Genomic DNA, 12,571 nt, shown 5'->3' with positions numbered 1-12,571 from the left:
GCCAACTAAGGGGACTGAGCGTCCATGGATCCTGGTATCCAAGAGAGATCCTGGAACCAATCCCCCAGGGATACCAAGGGACTACTGTATTGTGTCCCTACTCACCACCCTCCCTATTCCCTTATTATCCCTTTAAAATACCCAGTCACATCTGTATAAAGTTAGTTCAGTTCACACTGGACTTTTTCCCTTTTGCAATAGCATATTACTAATTAAAATCTGTCCTAACACTTTACCTAGTGTCTACCTTTATCTTTGACACCAACCACCCAGACTAAAAAATTGAACCCTGCCTGCCCCTCCACAAACTCCTCTAAGCACTCTGTTCCAATCTCAACCCCGCTCCACCCCCAAAGTAATTATTATCCTGATTCTTACAATAATCACTTCCTTTTAGTATTTCATAGTTTTATCACCCAAGTGTCTATCTGTAGACACTATTGTTCAGCCCTTTTTTAAAGTGTTTATAGGCCTTTCAAATTCTCTTTTAATCTACAGGTTCCCCTCCACTACTTTCTTTTCCTCTCAATACATCTGTTAAAGAACCCAGAGCACTTGGCCTGTAGCTTCCCACAGTCTGGATTTTGTAGATTGCATACTCATGCAGTTCAACATGTTCCTCTGTTCTCTTTATTTCCCACACATTGGCAGCTGGATCCAGAAGCTTGCAGACTCACATTCTATCTCCCTGACAAAACTATAGGTAGTGGTGTATTCTTTCATAAGGAAGCATATAACATCTGATTATTTTTTGCTCTTTGTGTTTCTAACAGTTGTTGGTGCTCAATGACTAGATCCAGCAATTCTCAAAACTTCTCAGTCTCAAGACCACTTTAAACTCTTAAAGATCACTGAAGATACCAAAGGGCTTTTGATTATGAGGATTATATTTACCAGTATTTACCCTCTTGGCACTTAAAATAGGACATTTAAAAATAACTTTCAATTCACTCAAAAAAAAACCATTACATGTTAACATAAATAATTTTTATGAAAAATAACTATATCTCCCCCTCAAAAAAGTGATGAGTGGCATCGTTTTGCATTTCTGCAATTCTTTTTTTTTTTTTGGCTGTATTGGGTCTTTGTTGCTGCACACAGGCTTTCTCTAGTTGCAGCAAGTGAGCGGGGGCTACTCTTCGTTGCGGTCGCGGGCTTCTCATCACGGTGGTTTCTCTTGTTGTGGAGCACAGGCTCTAGGTGCACGGTCTTCAGTAGCTGCAGCACGCGGACTCAGGAGTTGTGGCACGCAGGCCCTAGAGCACGCGGTCTTCAGTAGTTGCAGCTCACGGACTCTAGAGCGCAGGCTCAGTAGTTGTGGCTCACAGGCTTAACTGCTCCATGGCATATGGGATCTTCCCGGACCTAGAATTGAACCCATGTCCCCTGCATTGGCAGGCGGATTCTTAACCACTGCACCATCAAGGAAGTCCCCTGCAATTCTCTTTATTGTCTGGTTTAACAGGAGGCAGCTGAATTCTCACAGCTGATTCTTCATTCAGCATTTGGTGTTATGCTGTTTTGGCTGACGTCTATGAAGTAAATCTGACCTCACACAGATATGTGATTGGAAAAGGGAGGAGCATTTTAATAGCCTTTTTAGATAATTGTGGATATTCTTTTATACTACACTAAAACTTGACAAGTGGGAGTTTCTTACAGGTTAGTTGCAATGTTGAATTTAAAACAATATCAATGAACTTTTCATATTCTTGTTATATTCAAGTCCATTAAAATCTTGCACTTTTTTTTTTTTTTGCAAAACCAAATTTTACTTAAAGCACAAATACATTACTTTTTGCAAAGAGATTCATGACACAGGACTAGACAGTGAGGTCAGATAGCCACTTAGCACACGTTTAAGTCCACGGCACCTCCTAGGAACTGAGGGAGTGGCCCCATGTCCCTGGATACAGCTGTCTGGGCTGATTCTAGGGGGTGACAGAGTTCAGGCTGAAGTTTAATGCCTTAAATACTGGCTTCACTTGAGTACCACACAGTGGCAGCTCTTGACATTATTAAAAAGGAAGCAACGCACTAAAGGGAAGGTACAGACGGGTTTGGTGAATGACTAATTCTCACTACACAAACAGGCAAACTTAAGTTACCATATCAGCCATTCTAACATCTGTATAGAAATTCCCAGGAAGATGTGTCCCTCAAGGCTAATTGTAAACCAGGATGTACACTTTGGAAGTCGGTCCCTTGCAGTGCCTGTAACAGGAGTATCCTGGAGACGCTGTGGTGGCAGGACAGGTCACTTTGCAGAAGAGTTACCTGGGGCCTAGCAGCTTCATCCTTCAAGCCCCACTTGGTGCACACTGGGTTTGGGGGCCGTCTTGGGGAGGACAGGGAAGAGGCACTCCTCAATAAATAAGGTCGGGAAACAGACTTGGGCTTCACACTCCATCCTGCAGTCCCCCTTAGCCCAAGCAAGTGACTGAGGAAGAAGGAACAGCAGCCAGCGGAGTGGGAGTGGCCGTCCCACACCCCTGCTGGGGTCTCAGCTGAGTTGCTGGTGGTTGAGTGCTCTGATGATGGCTGGCATCTCCTTTCTGCAAAAGCATCAGTCCACACGGGTAGGATGCAGGGTGGGGCAGTCCCGGAGCCCCTCCAGTGACAGGTTTAATGGACAGCAGTAGGGAAGCAGCTTAATGGCCCAGCCAACACAGTCCTTCTTGAGAGCAGCTGACCCATGAAGGAGAAGCTCTAGTCCTCCGTCTTCAGTGTTTCTGGTGGGGCAGCAAACGGAAGAACTGGGCGACATGTAGCATGGAGAAGCTGATGTGCTGGGCACAGACCTGCCCAGAAGGACAATGAACAGCTCTTGGGGTCTGCTTGGTGTGGCGGGCTGTTCCAGCCAAGGTGGCTTCCACTTCCTGCCTGGGAGGAAGAAGGCATGGGCTCCCGCCCTTGTGGGGAGGCAGGACTGTGAAGTGGTCTGTCTCCTTCCTGCTGAAGGGTCAAGTGTGGGTCAAGTCACAACTTCAGCAGACCTCGTTTAACCAGTTTTTGTTCTCTTACAAAAAAAAGAAAAAAAAGACCCACAGAACCAAATCCTACATGACAATAAATATGGTTTTTCTCCATAATATTGCTTAGGAAGAGCCCGCAATCCAGTCATCCTGAAGGTCCCAAATATCACAGGCAAGTGGGGTTTTCCTGGTGAGACGGATCCCTGCGTGGAGTGGGTCGGTGTCTGTGCCGAGAGGCCTGCTGGGGTGCGTGACACCCGGGGCATTGACGTGATCCTCAGAAGAACAGAGGTCCGAGAGTAAAAATGACATCAAAAGCAACCAGGCGTCTGCTCTCCTTGCCTTAGGCTGACGCCAGAGCTCTGCTTGTGGAGGCGGGCGGACACCCCCAAGAGGCTGGGCTGGGCTGGAGCCAGGCCAAGATGGGGCAGGGGTCCCACAGTGCGAAAACCCCAAATAGCCGAGATTGAGGCGCCAACAGGTTAACGCCAGCACTCCAGCGCATGCAGTGAGATCTGGAGACCCAGGTCTCCAGGAGACACTGGTGCGGTGTCTGTGATGGCAGCGGAAGGCTGGGTGACGCAAAGAGGAGAAACGCTGTAAAGTCAGGATTCGCCACCACGCATCGTGAATCAAAGTCCGGGTGCCAGACCAGTCGCAGGCACGGAAAAAAGGAATAACAAAACCCCACATTTTGTGCACGGAAGAATGCAGGAGGGTTCTCAGAAACACCGTGGTGGTCTGGTATGCTTTGGAATGGAAGCAATATCTCTCCAAGGAAGCAAGAAAATCCTGCACTTTGAGTGGAGTGGTAATCTGGCTTTTCTCTGGAGCCATTTCACATAATTTTCCACACCTCTGCCAGGAAGCTGGTATGTGTCTGATTGCCAGTGTTCTGGGAACAGGGCTGGGAAGTACCATCATTTAGTATACAGAATTTCACTTGATTCCCTTTTTTTCAACTTGGGCCTCACTCCCACCTTCCACTAAGCCTAATGGTCAGAAGATTCTAGAGACTCATCTGTTCAGTTTCTCCAGAAAACAAGCCTCCAATACCCTGACAAGGAAGGGATAGTCACCTAGTGGTAAAAAGGATCTTGGAATCCAATTATTCCATAGAAGTGTTTTCCTTCCCTCCTCTCATCCCCACCTTACTTGGCATCTAGTACATGCTGGTTCTGAGCCTTCTGGAGTTCTGCAGGAAGACCCAGCCAGTATAACCCCTCTCCAGGAACTTGGGTTGTGGGTTTCTCTGTTCTGAGTCAATGACCACTTTTCCATCAGCTTTTAATCATCCAATGTTTTTCTGACATCTTTCTGCTATTGTTTCCTCTCCTAGTCACTTCACCCTTACTGTCATTTTCATGGTATTTGGAAAGCACCAATAGAGATAAATTCATATTTTCAACCTGCCATGCTTATCCAAATGTCCTAATACATCATATTTAAATTACCTGTTTATCCTTTCCTCCTCCATATTATACATTCCTTAAGAACAGGAACCTTGCTTTTTTCATCTTTGTACTCCTAGCATATAGCACATACTATGTTTATTGAATATATGCTTAAATGATGAATTAACTACCCTATAACATTAACATGCGTTAGAGATAGCATGGAAGAAACATGAGATTTTAAGTAATGCAGTTTCAAAAGTTGGGAGCAGTATCAAGATAGATAAATTACTTAGCCCCTCTAAGCCACAAAGATGGACAATAAAATGTGGATAATAATAATCCCTTATGTGGTGAGGATTAAACACGATAATGTAATATTTTATTTATTTATTTATTTTGTAATATTTTTTTAAACCGTAGGTTTGTAGAGTGTGACAAAATTAATTGTAAGGGTTGTGATCAGCATTTTAAAAAATGAAACAAAATAGGAAATATCAAGAGTTCATCACACATAGTAAGTGTTGCTTTAGCAAGCTTGTTTCAGTTTTGTGAGTGCATGTGTGTACGGAGTTGTGATGTAAGATATATTTCTTTCTGTGGGCTGTGGAATTATATATAAAAGTATAGAAAAATCAAATCCTTAATTATATGGTCCTGACTATAACGGCACCAGAATTTCTAAAAAAAAAAGTGGCCAACGTAACTTAGAGCAGTCTGGGGAAGTTTTAAGAAAATACAGGACTTGGACTCTTGCTATAGACTGAATGTCTGTGTCCTCGCAAAATTCATATATTGATATCTAACTCACAAATCTAATTCTTCATTTTTGGAAGTGGGGCCTTTGGGAAGCCATGCAGATGGAGCCATCAGGAATGGCATTAGTGCTCTTATAAAAAAGAGCCCAGAGAGTTCCCTTGCCCCTTCTGCCATAGACAGCTGTCTATGAACCAGAGAGCAGGACCTCACCATGCACCAAATCAGCCTGTGCCTTGATCTTGAACTTCCCAGCCTCCAGAACTGTGAGAAATAAATATTTCTTGCTTAAGCCACCCAGTCTAAGGTATTGCAGTTATACAGCCCTAACCGACCAAGACAGACCAGTTCTTGAAGACAGCCAGAATTTAAATTGATGAAAAGAGGGCATATCAGGAGGTAGACAGCATAAGCAAAGGGACTCGGCCTGCTGTCAGCCAGGTAGTAGTTGTGATTTAGTTGTGTTAAAACCTCTTGACATGCATCATGCGAATTCTAATTTACCATAGGAATTAATTTCCTACACTGATAATAAAACCTCACTAAGAGAACTTCAAGTTGTCTAGGAATTCAGCTATTCAAATTAAGAACCACAACCAGTTGAGATCTACCAACAGAGCTTAAAGTATTATCTGCTAAATTTCTCCCTCTTCATTAAACCCTCCCCCAAGTTCCAAAAGATCAAACCCAGAGAGAAGTACATTGGCCTAGTAAGCACATCAATAAAGCTGCTCTCCATAGTCCCAATCTCTTCCCTGAAGATTGTAACTAACACCTCCCACACCTCCACCTCTCAACTTGAGGAAACATAAATACATCTCCTACTTCCCAAAGCTCAGTGCTTTTCTATATAGCCAATATAACCAGACATGTAACAGCCAGTGGTGGAGGATCTGACTGTATTTATACCGTACTTTAAAAGGTTTTACTGTCCACCTATACCAGAAGTTCCCTTTCCCATGAAACAATAGGTGATCTCCAAGAATCTGCTTCATAACGTATTAGCTGACTTTTCTACTTACATGTCTTTATTGCTTTGTGTACTCTCAGCCCACTGGGTAAGATAAAAACAAGTTTAAGGCTGTTTTCTCAGAAAGAGAACTTCCCCTAGGAACTCTCTTTCATAAAGCATATCCATTTAATATTGTTCAACTAACATTCACTGAGGTCTTCAGGCACAAGGCATTTTCAAGGTGCTAGAGGTACAGCAATGAATTAGACATGGTGCTCACCTTGGAGGAGCTTACGTGCAAAAGAAGAATATAGACATAAAAACAGAATTTCAGGATAAAACAGTAAGTACTAAGTTAACATGTGGGAAAGTCAGGAGGATCAGAGGAGGCTTCTTGGAGAAGGTCTGAATTGATCTTTTAAAAATGTAAATAAGGGCTTCCCTGGGGGTGCAGTGGTTAAGAATCTGCCTGCCAGTGCAGGGCACATGGGTTCGAGCCCTGGTCCGGGAAGATCCCACATGCCACGGAGCAATTAAGCCCGTGCACCGTAACTACTGAGCCTGTGCTCTAGAGCCCGCGAGTCACAACTACTGAGCCCACGTGCCACAACTACTGAAGCCCATGCAGCTAGAGCCCGTGCTCCGCAACGAGAAGCCACCGCAGTGAGAAGCCCACGCACAACAACAAAGAGTAGCCCCTGCTCGCCACAACTAGAGAAAAGCCCGCGTGCAGCAACGAAGACCCAACGCAGCCAAAAATAAATAATTTTTAAAAATAAAAATGCAAATAAGTTAACCAGTGAAGACAAACGGTCTTAAGTAGTGGGAAAAACAGAAAGCAAAGCAACAGAGGCATAAAAAAGTTTGGGCTGAAACTAAAAGCAGTTTGGCATCACTAGAGCACAGAGGTGGTGAGGATGTCAAGAAGTGAGACTGTAGGAGTCTCTGGCCTCCTGAGTACCAAGAAGAGTATTACTTGAGGAACAACAAAGGTCGGAGGATCCAGAAAACCTGCCACCTGTGCCGAGACGCTGAGCATCACTAATGATTCTCCTCCTTATCTACACTGGAACTGTCCCTGAGAAGGGATCCTACAAGGAGTATTCCTGGAAGGGCAGACTGGCGACATTCACGACCTGCTTTCCTTTCGGGTGTGAGGCGGACCTTGCCTCCGTCAGAGGTCCACACATCTTAGGATTCCACCCAGATTCAAAGGAGGTGCGGACTTTGGGTCATCTTGGGGCGTCCTTCACAAACTGCGCCCCAGGGAGAAAAGGAAAAAATGAGGAAGATATGGCCGCTGGAACAACCCTGCGATATTACGATCCCGCAGACACGCCCTACATCACAACCCACCCGAGTCGCCACTCTGATGCCCCCAGGGCCAAGAAGCCAAGTTGGGCGGTGGGATGCCCCGGGCGCCCTCCGGGTAGGAAGGACAAACCGACGCACGGCCCCAAATCTGATTCTCCCCCGCCCCACCCCCGGTTCCCGGTCACCTCGAATCTCCCCAGGCCTCACCCAGACAGAGCAGAGCAGGGAGCCCGCCTCCGGGGACACGCGGCTCTGCTTACCTTGGTCATCCCAACGCCCACCACAAACACCCGCGTCCGGACCGGACACTGTGAGATGTCCACATGCATGGCTCGGACACTTCTGGGCACGGGAGCCGCAGCTAACGTAGGAACGACTGGCCTAACGAGCGCGCAGAGATATTGAAACCTCTGCTGCGCCGGAGCAATTAGAACCGGGGGCGGGGCGGGAGGCGGCCAGGGGGCGGGGCGGGCAGGCGTGGGCGCGCGCGCGTGCGCGTACACTGAGGCGCCTGCGACGTGGCCGTATGGTCGTCTGGCGGGGCGGCGCGGGTTAGGGAACCCTTTGGGGACAAGGCTGGAGTTCACAGGTGGGCTCGAGACCCAGGCCCCCTCAGCCCTTGCAAAAAAGCTCTATAGCCTGGTACCAGCCGCTCAGGTTTAGGTTCTCTATGCTGAGAGGGAGTGTGGCGTGGAGCAAGGCCTGAGGCTGAGGGCAGGGCTTGGCCAGAAACCGGACTCACAAAAGGGTAGCCTCAGGAAGAATTTCGGAGTGTTGGAGTTGTTCTGTATCCTATTGGTCGTCGTAGTTAAAAGAGTCACTGCACGTGTAAAACAAATAGGACTGTACACTGGGGGAGGGGGGACGGATTTTATTACATGAATGTCTAAAACGAAAACCAAAGTTCTGTCACTAGCTCTGTGACCTTTTTTAACCTCTCTGAAACTCATTCTCATGTGTTGTTTTGTGAGGATTAAAGGAGGTGATAGAAACAAAGCCTTCAGCACTGAATAGAAGGAATATGTATATATGTAGGTATACTGTGGATGCTTTTTATTGGCTGATTTTGAATTTGCAGATTTTCCTGCTCACAAAAATCTATTTGTAACCCCAAGATCAATACTAGAAGAACCCTTGAGGTGGCAGAAAATGTGAGTTGCCCCACGTGCCTGTTCTCAGCTGAGGTTAAACAAGAACCATGCTCTGTTTCAGCTCATGCTGTAAACCAAGGTGCTTCTCATGATCTATTTAGTGCCACCTTATTCGCATTTTTGTGTTTTTTGTTGATGATTTCACTGTTTAAAAGTGGTCCCCCGGGCTTCCCTGGTGGCGCAGTGGTTGAGAGTCCGCCTGCCGATGCAGGGCACACGGGTTCGTGCCCCGGTCCGGGAAGATCCCACACGCCACGGAGTGGCTGGGCCCGTGAGCCATGGCCGTTGAGCCTGCGCGTCCGGAGCCTGTGCTCCGCAACGGGAGAGGCCACAACAGTCAGAGGCCCACATACCGCAAAAAAAAAAGAAAAAAAAGTGGTCCCCAAGCATGATGCCTGAAATGCTATCTAGTATACCTAGATACAAGAAGGGTGTGAGGTGCACTATGAAGAAAATACATGAACTTAGTTCAAACATGTTATAGTGCTATTGGCTCTGAGTTCAATGTTAATATATATATGTGACTAATAAGATGTCTTTAAACAGAAACACACATAAAAGAAGGTTATGTATTGATCAGCTGACAAAAAACGCTGTGGGCAGAAACTTGCAGGAGCCTAACACTGCATTTCCCCTAGGAGCAATTGTTCAGTATTCACTAATTTGTGTTCACAGCAACTTTCAGAACATAAATACCACCAAAAACTGAGAACCGACTCTGCGTGTGTGTGTGCGTGTGTGTGTGTGTGTGTGTGTGTGTGTGTGTGTGTAAAACTTCTGAGGCCCCTTCCAGTCCTAAGGGTGTGTGATAAGAGCCCCTCCTAGATCTCCATGGCGTAAAGCATCAAATGCTGGAAGTTCACTCCCTCAGGAAAACTTCCTGTAGTTGTTCCTAGCACTGGTGGAATTTAAGGCCAGATGCTGATTTAGCAGAAACTCCACTTGGCTGCTGAGGAGCCGTTGGGCAGGAAGCGGAACAAGGAAGCTACACGGAAAGGCAAGGGAAGAACTTGTAGCAAGCAGAGGTGTTCTGAGACTGATCACACTATCTCTATGGGGACTGAGTAACCTGTCTCTGGGGGAAGGGACATGTTCAAATTGAGGTTGACTGGCCTCAGGGTTATTGCAGGAGACAGCCTTACCCCTGGAAGGGAAACTGAACCAAGTGGACCCTCAGTTCACAGGCGATTTTTATTATTTCAAAAGGCCTTATAGAAATTTCATATGTATATACACCATACCACCCCCAATAAAAATCACCATAGGTTCAAAACATCCGTATCCAGAGTCCACCCTCTACTGAATCAGAACCTGTGGGAGTAAAGCCTAGGCATCAATATTTAGAAAGTTGCTCCTAGTTGATTCTAAGGAGCCTCCACTAGGCTGGGTAAAGAACTCCTGGGCTGAGAATGGGTCAACTTAGTAAAATCTTCACGTGACCAGAGAAGGGGCAAAGAATCTCCCCTTTTCCTGCCTATTCCTAGAGTCCAGCATAAGCCTGGCACTGAAGAGGCTTTTACTAAGTGTAGAGTTGTTTCTTGAAACTCTGATTGGCTGATAAAGACAGCACTGTGATTGGTGGATAAGATAACCCAATAGAGCAAGAAGTCAGAGAGTCCAGTTTAATTATTATGTAACAAATGCTGCCTGTCCCATGGACATTGGTTTCAAAAAAGGAGCCCATAGAGGTGGAGAGGGAGTAATAATAAACATTGCTGTTAATGCTGAAAAGATTGGGAAAGGGCACTTCCCTTTCCAATGTGGAAGACTAGATAATCCAAAAATTCTCCTGCCCCAAAACACCTAGAAATGCTGCATAAAATACAACAAACTTCTTTTAAATGCATACAAGATGGAAGAGGCAAGTTTTTTCTTTTAATTTTATATCCATCTGTACTGTTTGAATGTTTTGATCTTGTGTGTACGTTACTTTTATTTTTGTCTTTATCATGTACTTATTTTAATTTTTGTCGTGTTTTGTTTTCATTTTAACTATTTATTTTTGAGTAGATAATACTTAAAACATGAATCAAGATTCAAAAAGTACAAAAGGTCAAACTGTAAAAATTCTCCCTCCTACCCCTATTGCCAGCTTCCAGTCCCTCTCTCCTATCCTAGAAATATTTTATGTAACTACAACCAAGTGTACATATACCCACCTAAGTAATGCTGTCCCTCTTTATAACACAAATTTTAGCATTCTTTACACACTATTCCACATCTTGATTTTTTTCATACAAAAATAGATTTTGAAGATCATATCAGAGCTTCCTATGTTTTTTCATAACTGCATAGTATTCAATTTACAAATATACTATAATTTATTTAACCAATCCCCTGTTGTTGGATATCAACACTGTTTCCAGTCTTTTGCTATTATAAGCAATGCTGCAATGAATAATCTTGTACATATGTCATTTCACACCTGTGTGGATATATCCGTAGGTTAAATTCCTAAAATTGGAATTTCACAGTAAAAAAAAAAGAGATGATTTATACTTCTGAACATATATTGCCGATTGGCCTCCATTAAAGACATTACTATCATCATTGTGAGAATGATCTGCAAATATCCTTTAGTAACTAAAACAATAGTTAAATTCATATTATAGTTCAGAAGGGATTACTGAAGAACTTTTTACTTAAAACCAGCAGGATTTAAAAGAAAAAAAATGTTACTACCTATGGCCATATTATTACTACCACTCTCATCCTACCTCCCTTGCTCCTTTGCTAAGCTTCCTTGGAATCCCAGAAATAATCATAATGTAGAGAGGAGGAGGTGCACCTTGTTATTTTAAAAATCAGGCACCAGATTTCCTCTTAGGAAAAGAACTTCCTTTACTTGGTGTATTAGTTTGTGAGGGTTGCCATAACAAAGTACCACAAATTGGGTCGCTTAAACAGCAGAAATTTATTTATGCACAGTTCTGGGGGGCTAGAAGTCCAGGATGAAGGAGTTGACAGGGTTGGTTTTGTCTGAGGCCTTGGCCTCTCCTTGGCTTCTAAATGGCCATTTTCTCACTTTGTCTTCCTGTATACCCATCTGTGTTAAAAAATTTCTTCTTATAAGGACATGAGTCATGTTGGATTAGGGCTAACCCTAATGACCCCATTTTAACTTAATTACCTCATTAAAGACCCTATTGCCAAATACAGTCACATTGTGAAGTACTGAGGGATAGGACTTCAACACATAAATTTGGGGGGGAGACACAATTCAGTCCATAACGGTTAGCATTAACCTCCTTAAGTATGAGATGTGAAGTCCCACAATTGCTCCCCAACCTTCTGTAAAAATCTTTCTCATGCAGCCTCGTGTCTGTGATTCTTTAAGGAGTGGCAGAATTGGAGTTGTGTCCAGTAACATGTAAAAAAGGGACAGGGAGGGATGGCCAGGTGATCCATAACCTGAATTAATTCATTGGAAGCAAGAACAGGTCACAAATGACCAGGAGTGACATAAACCCCAATTAATCTTGAGGGTCACAGAGAGGAACTTAAGAGTTTCCCACTGGACCCAGGAAGGAGATTAGATACCAGTTTTGTTTAAACCTTGATGGACATAGTGCTGACCTCAGCAAGCACCAGTGACTTTAAAAAGAGAGTTTTATTTCTAGATCGCCTAACAGTCCAGCCATTGGTTGGAGGCCAGGATTGTTAGTGGCTTTGGGGTCTTCAACAAGTGGAAAGTGAAAGAGGGGAGAGTGTTTGCTGAACACTATTGATCCACCCAGAATGAACTAAACAAGGCCACTGATGATCTCTGCAAAAGCATTTTGGGTATACAGTGGGGGCAGACGCTTGAGATTCTCATTCACAAATATGTTTGCAGTCCAGTTATTGAGTGTAAAATTGGGATGAATTGAGATGCAAATGGGAGGTGAGGTGGTGAAGTCCATGAATGTAGACACTACGACCGAATGAATAAATGAAATAACATTTTTTAAAGTGAGATAACATTTATTGAGCATATGTGTAACCAAGATTCACACATCCCATCCAATCATCATAACACCACCACAAGGT

General features: G+C 44.4%; 1 protein-coding gene across 2 annotated transcripts in view; it reads right to left on the bottom strand.

Moving 5' to 3' along the window:
• Positions 1-7,797, bottom strand: part of SCP2 (sterol carrier protein 2) — a 163,755-nt gene extending 155,958 nt beyond the window's left edge. The window contains exons 1-2 of one of the 2 annotated variants that reach the window (XM_060022200.1): positions 7,652-7,772; positions 7,214-7,333 (exon numbers count right to left, since the gene is read on the bottom strand). In XM_060022200.1, coding sequence (XP_059878183.1) covers positions 7,214-7,267 — 54 coding nt within the window. In that variant the 5' untranslated portion in view covers positions 7,268-7,333; positions 7,652-7,772. Of the gene's footprint in view, positions 1-7,213; positions 7,334-7,651 lie in introns of both variants that reach the window. The other variant, XM_060022190.1, reaches the window with a different exon arrangement.
• Between the last annotated feature and the right edge of the window lie 4,774 nt (positions 7,798-12,571).

This window comes from Delphinus delphis, chromosome 1 (assembly GCF_949987515.2).
Source record: "Delphinus delphis chromosome 1, mDelDel1.2, whole genome shotgun sequence".
In the NCBI taxonomy this organism is placed as follows: Eukaryota; Metazoa; Chordata; class Mammalia; order Artiodactyla; family Delphinidae; genus Delphinus; species Delphinus delphis.
This window is presented reverse-complemented; position numbering and strand designations above follow the sequence as displayed.